This window comes from Halichoerus grypus, chromosome 2 (genome assembly GCF_964656455.1).
Source record: "Halichoerus grypus chromosome 2, mHalGry1.hap1.1, whole genome shotgun sequence".
Lineage (NCBI taxonomy): Eukaryota > Metazoa > Chordata > Mammalia > Carnivora > Phocidae > Halichoerus > Halichoerus grypus.
The window spans coordinates 105,752,560-105,768,727 of NC_135713.1; the positions used below are offsets into that span (position 1 = coordinate 105,752,560).

The 16,168-nt window shown below is 38.1% G+C and overlaps 2 protein-coding genes across 3 annotated transcripts in view; both read right to left on the reverse strand.

The window, feature by feature from the left end:
• IPO11 (importin 11) overlaps nt 1-16,168 on the reverse strand; it is a 217,116-nt gene that overhangs the window by 52,712 nt on the left and 148,236 nt on the right. The window lies entirely within an intron of this gene.
• LRRC70 (leucine rich repeat containing 70) lies at nt 1,936-4,737 on the reverse strand. Of its 2 annotated transcripts, XM_078067282.1 has the most exons (3): nt 4,483-4,737; nt 3,307-3,981; nt 1,936-2,928 (listed from the first exon to the last, which is right to left on the reverse strand). In XM_078067282.1, the coding sequence occupies exons 2-3, from the start codon at nt 3,968-3,970 to the stop codon at nt 2,075-2,077; spliced, it is 1,518 nt and encodes a 505-aa protein (XP_077923408.1). In that variant the 5' UTR covers nt 3,971-3,981; nt 4,483-4,737; the 3' UTR covers nt 1,936-2,074. The 2 variants fall into 2 exon arrangements, with proteins under 2 accessions (XP_077923408.1, XP_077923407.1); XM_078067281.1 differs by having other exon boundaries at nt 1,936-3,981.

Consider the following 16,168-nt stretch of genomic DNA (forward strand, 5'->3'; position numbering starts at 1 on the left):
ATTTCATATGGCAAGTATTAACTTTTATTTTTACTTTTTTTTTTTTAAAGATTTTATTTATTGGGCGCCTGGGTGGCTCAGTCGTTAGGCGTCTGCCTTCGGCTCGGGTCATGATCCCGGGGTCCTGGGATCGAACCCCGCATCGGGCTCCCTGCTCTGCGGGAAGCCTGCTTCTCCCTCTCCCACTCCCCCTGCTTGTGTTCCCTCTCTCGCTGTCTCTCTCTCTGTCAAATAAAGAAAGAAACTCTTAAAAAAAAAAAAAAAGATTTTCTTTCTTTATTTGACAGTGAGAGAGACAGCGACAGCGAGAACACAAGCAGGCGGGAGTGGGAGAGGGAGAAGCAGGCTTCCCGCAGAGCAGGGAGCCCGATGCGGGGCTCGATCCCAGGACCCCGGGACCAGGACCCGAGCCGAAGGCAGAGGCTTAACGATTGAACCACCCAGGCGCCCCGGCTAGTATTAACTTTTAATAACAAAAAAGAAATTTGGGGGAAGAGGAAGGACAGCACATGAAATACATAATGCTCGAGGGAAAATTTTTAATACATATTCGTGGCTCAGGTCCCTGTTAATAGATCAAGCATGGGCACTTACTATATGCCCAATATTCTACAGAGTATAAATTTATGCTAATAGAGAAATACATAGTTTCCATGGCTTGAATTACCATCTATCTACATTAAAGATTCCCAATCAAGGCTACTAACATCTCCTGGGGGGCTCTTTGATCTTAGTCTTCCTCACTTACCTGTCTCCCCAAATCATGACTCAAATGGTCAATGCTATTGTTAAGAGAGTATCATATACTTCCGGCGTACTATGCAAATGGAAGGTTACAAGTTATTGACCTTTACCAGATAGATCTCTCCCCTAATCTTCTACTTGTAGGATATTTCCACTTGGAGATCAGATGTGAATCTCAAATTCAATGTATCCAAAATTGAACTCATTATTTTGTCCCTACACATATCCCCACTCCTTTTGCTTTCTTTGCTCATTAAATGCAAGAGAATGCCGCCTAAAGCCAAAAAATTACCATCTTTGACATATCCCTCACCTGTCACCCCTTAGCCAATCACCAAGCTCCAGAATCCAACCATTCTCTCTGCCACTACTCTGGCACAGGCCTCCGGTACCTCTCCCCTGGATTGGTGATTCAAATTCCTACCCAGTTAACTCTGCCTCTAGTCTCGTTGCTCCTTCCAGAAAGAAGGTACTCTGTAAACAGTAAATCTGATTATGTCATTCCACTATTTAAAATCCTTCCGTGGCTCCCTGCTGCCCTAAGGAAAAATATGAAATTACAATATCCTTCATCATCTGATATCTCTCTCCAGCTGCAGATCTCACACTACCACTCATAACTCTGGTTATACTGAATGGTTACTTCATAAAAAGCAGCATTCTTTCTCTTTCTTCGACTCCTATGATACGATGTTACCTCTACCTACTACTCAGCTCTCTTCATTTGTTTATCCTTCACGATCCAGTCTCAATGTCACTGTTCTCATAAAGCCACCTACCACTTCCACTTATGTTATACCCAGCAGCACCTCCAAATGCAATACTTACCATCCCAGATGGAAACCATGTGTCTCCACTAGATTTCAAGCTCTACCAAGAATAGGAGCCATGCCTATGTTGTTCACAATAAGCACCTAACGCAGCAGCAATGCATGAAATTAAAAGCATGCGCCCTGGAGTCAGACAGACCTAAAAAGTATCACAAGCAAGAACCTGGCACAGTTTCTTAAGCTCACTTTCCCTAGGTTTCCTTACCTGTAAAACGTAAATAGTTACAAGGTTTTTAAGGATAAATGTGATATATGAAGTATTTATTAGCATAGTGCTTAGTACACAGAAACATTAGCTAGTATTATTACTTAATATAGCACCTATCAAAGATATATGCTGAATGAATACAGTATTCATAAATTATTAAAAACACGTATTTATTAATGCTAAGCTCATATAATTCATTGTATTTCCAAATAAAGTTTATAATTCTTTAAGGAAGCTTCAGTTGAATTCGTCCATGGCACTGACGTTTTCCTGTAACTAACATTAAGTTGAATTATAAAGCAGAATGTTCAAAGAGAATCACCTGTGCCTCACTTCCAGGAACAATTTGTTTGTGAAGTTGCATCTGCTCCAAACCAGGGCTTTCTAAAGAATGTGGGGAAGTGTTACAAATTGAGGCAGTTACATTATACCTCGCTGACTGATAAAAGCTGTAGTATTCAAGTCTATTTTCCCCTGAGTTTTCGGGTGCCTTTAGTTTTTGTTTAAATTGAACAACTTTGTAGATCAAAAAAATGATTAAAACACAAGCTAAGATAAAAAAAGCTAGCAAAATGTCAAAAGCCTCATTCAACTTTTCAACTTCTTGTGTACAAATGAGAGACGTTTTCCCTGACACCGAAGCATCATCAATCGGTAGAGCACTGTTTTTTTCCAAGTTCAAGTTAACAGAAGAAGTAAGCTGTATTTGCACAGGTAACACTGCAGTAGCCTCTAATGGATTACCAAAGGTATTCTCTTGAAAAAATCTACTGGCAGGTGAAGTACGACTTCGTTCCCAGAAAGTAACGCTCTCAGTATTTTCCAAATGTTTCCCATTTGTGGTTACTTTATGCCAGGCCATCATTAACGCAGTAGTCTTGTGATGAATATGAAGAGATTTTATAGCCCAAGCTCTGGATACATTTGTCGAAGATGTAACACAATTTGTAAAGTCAGTCCACTTAATATAATGTAATGCTCTGCCGCGCATGGATGGGGGATTCTGACAATAGATGTTTAACGTAATGGCTGAAGATGCTAGCCAGTCGCGAAGGCCCAAGAGTTTGCAGTTACATTCCCAAGGATTAGAATTTGCCTGGAGATGAGTCAGTGAAGACAATGGCTTAAGGACCCTTGGATGTAAGTCTGTAAGATTATTAAATGACAGATTAAGGATCTTCAAAGATGCTCCCATATTTTCAAACGTATCATTATCAATGCTGATTATTCTGTTTCTATCTAACTTAAGGTAAATTAAATTCTTTAACAAGCTAAATGTGTCAGAATTTAAATTTTCTAAATTATTATGACTTAAGATCAAATGTTTAAGATTATTCATTCCACTAAACCCATCCCTAGCAACATTTTGAATTCTTGAATTTTTCAGGAGGAGATACTCCAAGTTGACAAGTCCTTTAAATGCAAAGGGCTGTATTGCTTCAATATGGTTATGAGACAAAGAAAGTCTTTTAAGGCTCTTAAGTACTTCAAAAGCATTTGACGGTACTTTTGTTAAATTATTACCTTCTAGATACAAACAATCCAGCTGTCCAAGATGTTGAAAGCCTAAGTCTGATATCCTCAAAATTTTATTGTTTGATAAATCAAGTATCCGAAGAGCAATCATACCAAAAAAGGTACCACTCCCCAGGACAGTGAGGCGATTCCTTTGTAGGTTTAAGTACTGAACTGAAACTAAATCATTAAATACTCCTCTTGGAACAAAAGCTACTTGATTAGACTGTAAACATAAAGTACGAAGATTGGAAAGTCCCTCAAATAGTCCAGGATCCAAGCGTTTTATAAAATTATTATTTAGATATAGAAAATACAGATGCCTCAGCTGAACAAAGGCTTTTGGATATACATACACAATGCGAGAATTATCCAAATACAACGCTACAAGAGAATGAAGTCCTGTTAATTCACCCTCATTTATGTAAGATATGTTGTTTCCAGTCAGATACAGAAAAACTGTACTTTCAGGAAAATTCTTAGGAATCCTTGAAAGGCCTAAGTTACGGCAGTTAATATGTCTCCCAGTGTAGAGATGGCAAACAGACGAACATCCAAGAACCTCTTTATGGAATAAGAATAGAAGATAACAGGTAACAAGTAGAAAAAGTCGTAGGCAAGGCAGAGAAAAATGTAATCCACACATAGCCCTGTTCTTGGTTTTTCTGTTCATATCAGAATTGGCTATAAAAAAAGAAGGTAAAACTTTAAATCATCAATAAGTTCTCAAAATTAAAGTGCTATAATACTAAAAATCCCATATTCTTTTATTTTTATTAGTATCAGCCAACAATACTAAATATCATCAATTGTCCTATGGTGATAGCATAATATTATATAATGAGTTTGGAATGTGTTCTAGAATTAACACCTCCAGGCCATTAACCCACTGCTTGACAAAATGGTAATTCAAATTTAATGAACTGCAAAATAATATGTTTGCTAAAGCTAATTTAAAATATTACAATTGACAATAACAAAAGTGACAAATGATGAGGTGAGGATAATGGTCTTTGGATATAATATGTCCCTTTACCAAATTAAAGTATCAATTAAATAACATTATAATTTATGAAAGTACAAATTCACTACAAAAGAGCAATTAAACTCTAAACTATAGCTTTTCACAAAAGCAAATTATTTTTCATTTCAGTTAAAAGTTCATATTTAAATAAATAATCTTACCAAAACCAGGAAATTCATATTATTGACACTCGGCTGATTCAAGTAAAGGTTTTCTTTCTAAATCTGAAGAGCGACATTTCTAAACTCCATTTCTTTCTGTGGCACTGTTGACCTCCACCCCTCCACTTTTTTTTTTTTCTTCCTTTTTTTTAGTCACAGTTTGCTCAGGAAACACCACTCTTCACATTGGTTCCTCCACAGTCAGTGTGTAAAACAGAGGTTGCCATGGATACAGGAAACTGAGAGACAGGAAGTAATTTTATCTGTGTTTCTAAAGTATTGTTGAAAGGAAATCTCAGGAACTTATTTTTTTCAGAAAGCAGTTAATTTGAGTGTTCCTAACACACATACCTAAACATCTGATAATTTAAAAAGTATTTTTTAAAAGGAAATGTGAAAAATTTAAATATTCAGAATGAACAAACTGTAGCCATCAGCCAACAGATAGATATTGAATAGAAAAAGGTGAAATAAAAGATAAACAGAGTAATATAATTTGGGTCTTAAATGCATATAATATTTACATTGCTTTGAATACACATTACAGACTTTAACTTTGTTTTAGTCCTTAAAAAAAAGGTAGCAAAAACAAGAAATTTAGAATGGTGAACACGAATGTTGTTACACTAACCTCTCTGCTCTTCCTTTTTAACTTTTCGAAGAGAATTTTGGATATAAAAAATATTGAATATCACCAACTAGCACCTTAATTTATTAAGGTATATGCCGTGCACTGTAAAATGATATATAGTTGCACCCAAATTACTGGCAAAGATTACCTTTGGCAAGAAAAGTTGGGGAGAGTGAAAGGGACCTGATGAAGGCACAGAAGGCAAGCTGAGGACAAAGCAGAAGCTGACACCCCACAACCACCCCCCGCCATGGGATATATGTGAGATTTCTCAGGCACTCCTGGCTGCCCTAAAGGAAAAACAAATAGTTAACTTGTAGAGATGACCATCCTGCAAGACCTGAGTCTCCCTCAGTTTACTTACAAAAGCCTTAGCAGTAGCTTCCAGAAGGGAATGTAAATACAATTAAATGTCTTTATAACCTGCAGCCCATCGACAGATCCTTGAAGGGGGCACAGTGTAATGTTCCTCCAGGAAGTTCCCAACTATCTTCATGTAATGCCTTACTAGAGGGGTAAACAGCCTTAACTTGACAATGGCAAGGCCTCCAGGATCCTGTGAGTCTTCTTTAGCATATGAAAGTTCTTTCTCGGAAACCTACCTCCCTCTTTCCTTACCTCCCCCAACCCCATAGTATATAATCAGTCACCCATCACAACCCCGGTGCAGTAGCTCTTTCTGCCCACGGGTCCTGTCTCTCCCCCCGCCCCCCGTGCTTTAAATAAACCACTATTTTGCACCAAAGACATCTCAAGAATTCTTTCTTAGTCTTCGGCTCCGGACTCCACCCCACTGAACCTCACCTATATTCCAAAACCTCATCAGGACCCTTTAATGACTTTTCAACATATATACATCTGAAATAGTATGAATCTTTTAAATAAAAATCCACCTGTGTATACTGTAATATTGAAGGGTAATGATTTAAAGAGTTAACTATAAATTGTTTATATTATATGTTGTTTAGTCATTACTTTTCAGAAAAGCTCAATGCTTAGGCTAATTCTGACTTTGAGTATTATTACTAATACTCTGATAATATACTTAAAATATCAGTAATGATAATATATAATTGTATAGTAACTCCCTCTTGTTATTAAAGCATCTTTTACATCAAGACAATTATTTCAGATAATATGAATTATTTCCATATTAAATATTTGGTAAAATACCCAGCACTTTCTATGATAATAAAAAATCAGAGGTGCATACTAGATAACAGATCTTTATCAAAATGATTTACAATTTTCACAACTATCCTTTGTGGCCAACTACTGTTGTAGTTATGGAAAGAAGAAATTAGAAAATCACCACCAAAAAACCCCCATGACAGAGAAATGACATGAATTAGAGGTAAAGGGCGCCTGGGTGGCTTAGATGGTTAAGCGTCTGCCTTCGGTTCAGGTCATGATCCCAGGGTCCTGGGATTCGGTCCTGCATCGGGCTCCCTGCTCCTTGGGGAGCCTGCTTCTCCCTCTGCCTCCCTCTCTCTCTCATGAATAAATAAATAAAATCTTAAAAAAATGAATTAGAGGTAAAGATGGAATAAGAGCTAGGTTTCTCAAGTCCATTTGTGTTTAGTGTTTTCTTTTTTTTTTTTTAAAGATTTTATTTATTTATTTGAGAGAGAATGAGATAGAGAGCATGAGAGGGGAGAGGGTCAGAGGGAGAAGCAGACTCCCTGCTCAGCAGGGAGCCCGATGCGGGACTCGATCCCGGGACTCCAGGATCATGACCTGAGCCGAAGGCAGTCGCTTAACCAACTAAGCCACCCAGGCGCCCCTGTGTTTAGTGTTTTCAATAACAAAACATAATGAAGGATTTTTCAATTGTGTCATACAGCTTAGAGTTATGATGGGGTTCAGGACACCCTATCCCAAAACATAGCACCATGACATAGAGAATATTCAAAACTGAAGGAATCTGAGACTAAGGCAGAAGTGTGAAGGACTCTCTCTGATCCCTCCCCTCCAGCCACCCTCATACCACCTGCCCTTCACCCCTGAATAAGGTCATAAAAACTTCATGTGAGAGGTGCCCTCCACTGTAGTGGGAGAAAAGGAGCATCCTTATTTCCGAAGACAAAGAAACTCTGAGAAGAATCCAAACAATGAGGCTTGCAAAATTTCCCTGTTTGCTACATTTATCTCATACCCTGTGCCCTACCCTATCTTTCCACGACTTTCCACTCTGCCTCAAACCTAGCATAAAAACACACAGGTTTGGGGCACCCAGGTGGCTCAGTCGGTTAAGCGTCTACATTTGGCTCAGGTCATGGTCCCAGGGTCCTGGGATCAGGTCCCACATCGGGGTCCCTGCTCTGCGGGGTATCTGCTTCACCCTCTGCTACCTCCCCTCACTCCCCACCTAGCTTGTGCTCTCTTGCGCATGCTCTCTCTCTCAAATAACTAAATAAAATCTTTAAATACACACACACACACACACACACACAGAAGTTTAACAATCCCCTTTGGTTCTTCACTTCCTTTTGAGGGCTCCCATGTCAGATAAAACTTAACATTAAATTTACATGCTTTTCTCCTGTTAATCTTGACTTTGTCAGTTTAATTTTCAGACCCAGTTAGAGACCCCAAAAAAGTCAAGGGGAACTTTTCCCTCCGCTATAGTTTGGAAGAACTCATCAACATCAAAATAAAATTTAGAGGAAAAACTACAAGGTGGTAAGATCAGAACATTAATTAATTTTGTCCTCTATTCCAGAAATATCCAAAGCAGACAAAAATATTTATTAAAATCTCAAAGATAAAATTTTTAGTAAATTACACTAAATAAAAGTGACAGAATAAAATAAATTGTTTTTCTCCTATTGTGAAAGCTGAGGTAAACTAAAGCATCTACAACAAACAATAAATCTAAACCCAGTATCCAGAACAACAAAGTTCAGCCTTTCTGTTTACAAGGTTCATAAGGGTTGCTGCTGTTACAGACAGTGATCACTGCTACAGAACTCAGAAATCAAGACCTCAAAAAAGGGTGATACGGGAACAGAATTCAGAGACCTCCTGATCTTACTGGCTATGAGCACATCACTGATTAGTGGCACAACTGGCCACACAAGGTTTAGATTAGAACCCAAGTTTCCCAGCTTCCCGCTGCACTGACTGGAAGGCATATGTCTCCATGCTTTAGCTACTACCATTTCACAGCCAATTCACATTATTTAGGTAATTTAAAACTATCTCATTATCTTGTCAATTCTCTAACATGTTTGGTGAAATCTTCATATGATCTCCAAGGCACAATAATGTTCCCCGATCTGACCCCGATCTGAACTGTGACATTTTGATTTTGCTCTAGAATAATACATCAAAATGGTTCTTCATATCCCTTTACTGATTCCCACTAATTTTCATTAGAACTATTTCTGAACACGACACTCAGCCTCCTAAAAGAGCTTCCTCCTTTTTTCCCCCAGGAAACTGACCCACTGAATTATTTTTTTCTGTCTCTTCTTATGGAACCTTCATTAACACAGATTTCAAATAATCTCATAGTTCGGGTATCAATACCAATCTATTTTCTTTTCCATTCAGAAATTCCATGACAAGAGAATGCATAAATCAAACAATTATTCTATTACCACCTTTTCAACATATATCCCCTATATTTTTTTTTTTTAAAGATTTTATTTATTTATTTGACAGAGTAACAGCGAGAGAGGGAACACAAGCAGGGGGAGTGGGAAAAGGAGAAGCAGGCTTCCCGCTGAGCAGGGAGCCCGATGCGGGGCTCCATCCCAGCACCCTGGGATCATGACCTGAGCCGAAGGCAGATGCTTAAGGACTGAGCCACCCAGGCGCCCCATATACCCCCTATTTAGATGTACAGCATCTACATATAAACCAACCAAGACAGGTTTACATAGAAAGAACAGTTTACAATAGTGCTTAGTGATCTTACGAATCTTAAGAATTACTTATAGATCCTAAAATCAAGAGAATCAAAATCTGAAATGGTGTTTACAATTAAAAATATTCTGGTAACAATAAAAAAAAATATATTTTTTTGCTCAATGTAGGAGGAAATTTTAACAAAGAGCAGTATCTCAATACAGATTGATTATCAGTTGCAAGGAAAAAGAACAGTAACTACACAGTGGCACAAACACCTTCACGAGAATTAACACCATTAATGAGAAGCAGGTGGACACCATGTGCCACTGGATGTGGTATTTCAAGAAGGACAGCATCAATCACTTAGGTAATATTCCAACAATGTATATGTATAACCACAATCTAATCAATAGAAATCATCAGACAGGGTGCCTGGGTGGCTCAGTTGGTTAAGCGACTGCCTTCGGCTCAGGTCATGGTCCCAGAGTCCTGGGATCGAGTCCTGCATCGGGCTCCCGGCTCAGTGGGGAGCCTGCTTCTCTTTCTGACCCTCTCCCCTCTCATGCTGTTTCTCTCTCTCTAATAAATAAATAAATAAAATCTTTAAAAAAAAATTATCAGACACATCACAAATGAGGAATATTCTATTCTGGGAGAAGAAAGGGAGGGAGAGAAACAAAGGAAAGGGCTGTATTCTTCAAAATTGTTAGTCATAAGAAATAAAAACTCAGGAAATAATACAGAGTAAAAGAGACTACAAAGACATGACAACTAGAGGCAATACCTAATACTAGACTGAAGCATTTAGGAGTAAAAGGTCATAATCTATTCAACTTACATGCAAATAATTCAGAAAATAAAGCATCAAGTGTGTTGTGTGTGCGTGTATAATGCATGTATACACACATAATGGGGGGGAGAGGCACACACTAACAACATCCAGACTATCATGCTCATGAAACTAGAGATTGGTGGGGGAGACAGTTAGCTTAAAAGCACTAGACACCCAAATGTCCTTCAATGGCTAAAGGTGATACATCCATACGATGGAATACTACTCAGCAAAAACAAAAACATCAACATTCTAATGACACACACAACAGCTTAGGCAAATATAAAAGGCATTATGCTGCCTGAGAAGGCCGGCCTCAAAAAGTTCTACACTGCCTGATTCCATTTATATAACATCCTCAAAAAGACACAATTAGAGTGAAAGAAAAGAGATTGGTGGGAGCCAACAGTTGGGAGTCAGGGACGAATGGGATTCCTAAGGTATATCGCACAAGGGAGTGTCCTCAGGTGATGAAGCTATTCACCTGTGTTCTGACTGTGGTGACGGTCATGCAATCTACACACACGAAAATTTATATTAATGTATAACCTCCCCTAAAATCAATTTTACTCTATGTAAATTTAACAAAGTTTAAAAAGAGTCCTCATATTTTAAAACACAAGCAAATATTTGTGGCTAAAAAATAAAATACATATAAAAAACTACTAGACCAAATCTTGTTTGATTTACAATCATAATCAGTTTTATTTTTTTAATTTTATTATGTTATGTTAGTCACCATACAATACATCATTAGTTTCTGATGTGGTGATCCACGATCCATTGTTTTCGTATAATACCCAGTGCTCCATGTAGTACGTGCCCTCCTTAATACCCATCACCGGGCTAACCAATCCCCCCTCCCCCCTCCCCTCTAAAACCCTGTTTGTTTCTCAGAGTCCATAGTCTCTCATGGTTCATCTCTCCCTCCAATTCCCCGCCCCCTCATTTTTCCCTTGCTTCTCCTAGTGTCCTCCATGCTATTCCTTATGTTCCACAAATAAGTGAAACCATATGATAATTGACTTTCTCTGCTTGACTTATTTCACTTAACATAATCTCCTCCAGTCCCATCCATGTTGATGTAAGTTGGGTATTCATCCTTTCTGATCGCTGAGTAATATTCCATTGTATATATGGACCACATCTTCTTTATCCATTCATCTGTTGAAGGGCATCTCGGCTCTTTCCACAGTTTGGCTATTGTGGACATTGCTGCTATGAACATTGGGGTGCATATGGCCCTTCTTTTCACTACACATGATCAGTTTTATAAAGGAAAAACAGTGTTCTGCAGCTACGGGAAAAGCATGTCAGTTTGTAAAATCTGTCAAGATTCTGAGGCACAAAAAGCTTAGCATGTTCCAAAGAGAGAGAACAGCCAGCATGGTTGGGAGAGAATGACTGAGAGAGACCAGGGCGGAATAGGGCTTGAGAGGTAAGCCAAAAGGCAAACCCCGACTAGTTGTCCCATGGAGGCCACTAAAGGGCTTTGAACTAGAAGAGGAATAAGATCATTTTTGCTTTTAAAACATGGCTGGCATCTTCTCTGTGGAATATGGCTTGGAGCAGATCAGAAGACATGAGGAAAGAGCAGTGGAGGAGGCTAATGCAACAGTCCAAGAAGAAGAATAAGACAGCTTTTATGAAGATAGTAGAAATGGAGGGAATGGATTTGAGATATACTTAGAGGTGTAGTCAACAGCTCTGGTGATGGATTAAACGTGGACGGTGAGAGGTCATGTTGTCAAAGACAATTTCCAAGTTTCTGACATGAATAACTGGGGTGCTCAGAAGTATCCAAGACTGAGAAGAGCACAGTGCATTGGTTATCTTACCTTCAACAAATATATCCAATTCAGACACATTACTGAGAGCCTACATGTGTCAAACATTGTGCTAGACTCTAAGGATACTAAAGATAAAATCTGCTCCCTGATCTCAAGGAACTCAAGATGTTCTGTGAGAGAATAAATGTTCAGTCGACATACTCATTATAATAATATCCCGACCATGCAGGGTATTCTAGAAGCAAGTACCCTATGTCCGGTGTTAAGCAGAGGAAAAAAAATCTTTACAACATTATCATCATCACAGCCAGAACTTATATACTGAGCATAAGTATTTTACATGTATTATGTCACTTAATACAAAGAACAATCCAACAGTGTAGCTCTATTTTATAAATGAGGGTAGAGATATGTTAAATACCTTGCTCAAGGTCACGTGGTGAATTCAGGAGCCAGGATTCGTATCTACCCAGTGTGGTTCAGAGCCTGAACATTAAGCCTTTCACTATATGCCCTCAACACATGGGTCCAACCTCCAAAAAGCCCAGAAGGTAAGAGACATAAAAAGCATAGAAGCAGAGCAAGCAATACATGAAAATGAGTTTATGATGCAGTCCAAAAATTTCAAGAAGGCAGAAATCACTTTAGGCAGAGAAATTGGAAGGAGTTTGACAAACGAAAAAATGGAAGACAAATAAAAAATGTCCATGGATGGGAAAAATTGCAGGTAAGGCAACAAAACTGGGGCCCTTTTACCACCCAGAATTCTACCTGCTTTCTCCAGTTTCCCTTCAACCTACAGCCTTACTCCAAAATCTTTTTCCTGGATCTATTATAAATCTGAGGATTTAAGGGCTCCATCACTGATTAATGTTTTGTCTTTTGTTTTTTTTTTTAAGATTTTATTTATTTATTTGACAGAGAGAGACACAGCCAGAGAGGGAACACAAGCAGGGGGAGTGGGAGAGGGAGAAGCAGGCTTCTCGCTGAGCAGGAAGCCTGATGCGGGGCTCGATCCCAGGACTCTGGGATCATGACCTGAGCTGAAGGCAGATGCTTAACGACTGAGCCACCCAGGCACCCTCACTGATGAATGTTAACAAGAGTAGCACAAGCTGCTGTCTGGCTGCACATTCACTGATTATTTTAAATATTTGGCAAATACGAACTGAGGGTCAACTTTACATAACCACTCTGTACAGATGAGTCAATGGAAACTTCTTCCTGGGCTGAAATACCTGCCAATTTCAGAAAGGTGAAACGGAGGCAACAGTAGTAATGAATGAATAAGAATAATGAACAGAGTGAGCATCGGCAGGCATGCACAAGGTATCTGCATGAAACACGTGCAGGGAGATGGTATCTTTCTTCAAGTGTTGGCATGGGTCACATTTGGATAGTCTGAATGGGAGACAGCCTCGGAGTAAATGAAGGAGAGCCTCAGGAAAGCCTCAATTGGTACCTTCACACACTTGGTCAAAATAATTGACAGCAGTAACATTAACAGTAGCAGGTATTAATGGATAATAGTACAGCAATATAGAAAGATTAATATTCAATCATTTACCATTTAACACTCCAATGCATTCAACACTTTAATGGGCATTGTATACACATTCTCCAATTTAGTCTCAAAACAACCCAAAGAGGGGCGCCTGGGTGGCTCAGTCGGTTAAGCGTCTGCCTTCAGCTCAGGTCTGTAAGATGACTGCCGCCTTATGAAAAGTTCATCAGAAGCATTTATCTAATTTGTAGATGGGGCAGTGGTCCTAGATGTGAGGAACACATTGAGAGTATAGTCCCATATTCAGAAGCATTCAGGAACTTTTCTTAGCAGTTAGAACGGGAGACAGAAGACAAAAATAGTTGCTCTAAGATGCAAGGGCATACTGAATAATATGTCCCAGAGGTGCAGTGGAATGTATCATCAAAGCCCAGCAGGGTGCTTAGCACACAACAGGAATTATTAAAATATTGCTGAATGTTGGTTGTATCAGTACCGCAGGCTGTATATTAGGACAGGAATGTAGGAGCATTTAGGTTCTGCCATGTTTCAAGAGTAAAGTGAATCTTTATCGGAAATGAAAACCAAAATGGACGATTTCCATTCAAATTCTAAGGTAAGGGGATAGAAACACTTTCAAACACCTAAAAAGGGTGGAACTTTTTGGGGGAAGGGGAAGAAAGTGAGATTTCACAGCACTGACAGAAAAACAAACTGATGTTCAGCTTAAAAAAAAAGTTTTATAAAGGATTATAACCTTTCAGTAAAAAAAAAAAAAATCACCAAGCCCAGGATTAGTAATTTACCTCTTTTTTCACAAAACTGTTTTGTATACAGATAAAGACAGTAAACCTGCAATTATGGCCCCAACTGTTCATCTTCCTAAACCACCCTGTCTGTGTCCTCCAGCTTCTGTTAGATTAAAGCTAACAAAATTCAGTATACGAATATTAACCAGCTCAAAAGTAGGTATGTTATTCAATTTGTGTTTGGGAAGAAAACCAGCCTGTAAATTCACAGCAAGAACCAAAAAAATACCTATGCACAGCCTAGTCAAAAAAAAAAATCATTAAAAGCTTCATCACAGAGGGATTTTCCCCAGTTGAACTGAATGATCATAACCAGTAATTACTACCAACTACATTAGATTACATACAAAGGAAAACATTCATAATCCAAATATTAGTTTTTGAAAAGCTAAGGGTATCTCTCCTATTTGTAAACCATATATTCAAAGAGAAGATGGAAAGCAGAGCCTCAACAGCTGAGGCTCTGAAATTTCCAAGTACTCTTAGACATGTTTTATTCCCCTTATCTAATAAGGAGAGAGAGGTATATAGTGGTATATAGTCACCATTCAATATATCCTATAACGACTGTTCCTTTTATGGTTGACTCTGGCAAAATAAAATTTCTTAACAATTTTCCCAATGATACCTCACTGTCCCTTTCCGCAAGTTACTATATAATGAGATTATATAAACTGTTAGAAATCAGTTCAAGTCAATCTTGAGGAAAAAAGCAGCAACAATAAGAGCAACCATCACAAAACTAAAACCCTAGACTGTAAGTTTCACGAAGGCAAGGACTGCATGGCTCCTTCCCAGTAACCTGTCTAGCATTCCACGGACATTCAGGTCAGTATTTGATGGAAAGGGGGTGAGAATGATCATTCAGCTAAGGGGTAGGGTAATCACTAAGGGTGCTTTCTGCCACTCTGACTCTGAACTTAGAATACTGTAGGGCACACTGAAATAGCTTGGCCAAGGCTGGATCATCTTGTCTATAAACCGCACACAAGAAGTAGAGGAAAAGTATGTTTTCCATCAGGCAGTCTTCTCAGACTGTCTTCTCCTATGTGGACTCTAGAGCAAACACAAGAATCTGACATGGACTAGCACAGCTTTTCAGAAGCAACAAAGACAATGTAACTTTAACTGGTAATTTGACTTCCAGTAACAGCTCAACCTACTAATGAAAATCCATTCATAAAATCAGATCTACACAATGTATGAGAATCTGTTGTTTAAAATTACCCATCTCTCAAAATGAACGAATGAGTACATAAATACATAAAATTACCCACTGCTCTAATCTACTAATAGAATTGGTAATACATTAGTAACTGAGACTCTGATTAATCAGTTTAGAATCAGTCTTGAAGACTCTCGTCTTTTTTGAACTGAAGCAGATAATTAGTATAAGCAAATGTGTCCACTAATAGCTTTTCATTTCAAAATTAACTATCATTACAATGGAAACAATAAACGACGCAAAAGGATTTACTTAGTGTTTGCTGAATGCCTGAAGAATTTATTTATATTTATTTGTATATCCTGTGCATAATTTTTATTTGTAGCATTTCAGAATATAAATTGTCTTATTCATTATAGTAAACTGATTTTCAGAGACTAAGTGACTTCCCAAGCATTAGAACAAAAATGGAATTCCAGATCCCACAATCTCACACTACCTCTTTCCTCAACTTACAAAAACAGATTTGATGCTCAAATGACTACTGTAAATTTTAAAAATACATCCTTTCAAAGTAAATACATCAAAATTCATTCATCAAAATTCATTCCATACCTCTTTTTTGAGAAAGGGTATTAACAGGCAGGTATGCAAAATTTATACATACAACTAACTGAACAGATTAAAAGTACGCCTAAAGTAGCCCCATTCAAAAAACTCCTAATTTGCAACAATACTACAAATCAGAGTATCTAAAAAACTCTCCTTTTTAAGGCTGCTAAATGTGAAAATGTTTTATGGTGTGTTAATATGACAAAACTGAAAAATGATCTGTTTCCTACCTCAAGTAGTACTTTATACAGTGACTAAAAAGTATGCTATACTTCCTCCCAGGACTGACAAACTGAGAGATCAAATTAGCTTAATTTTTTAGGCACAAACATTCTTTAGAAGTTCAGAAAAATGTTATCTAGTTGGGAGAAAAAACAGCACACTATTACAGTATAAGTAATAAATTCATTCTTCATTCATTCATTAAACTTACTGTGGACCTACTAAGGTGTTAAGCATGGTGCTAAGAACAAAAGTTGGTTAATACT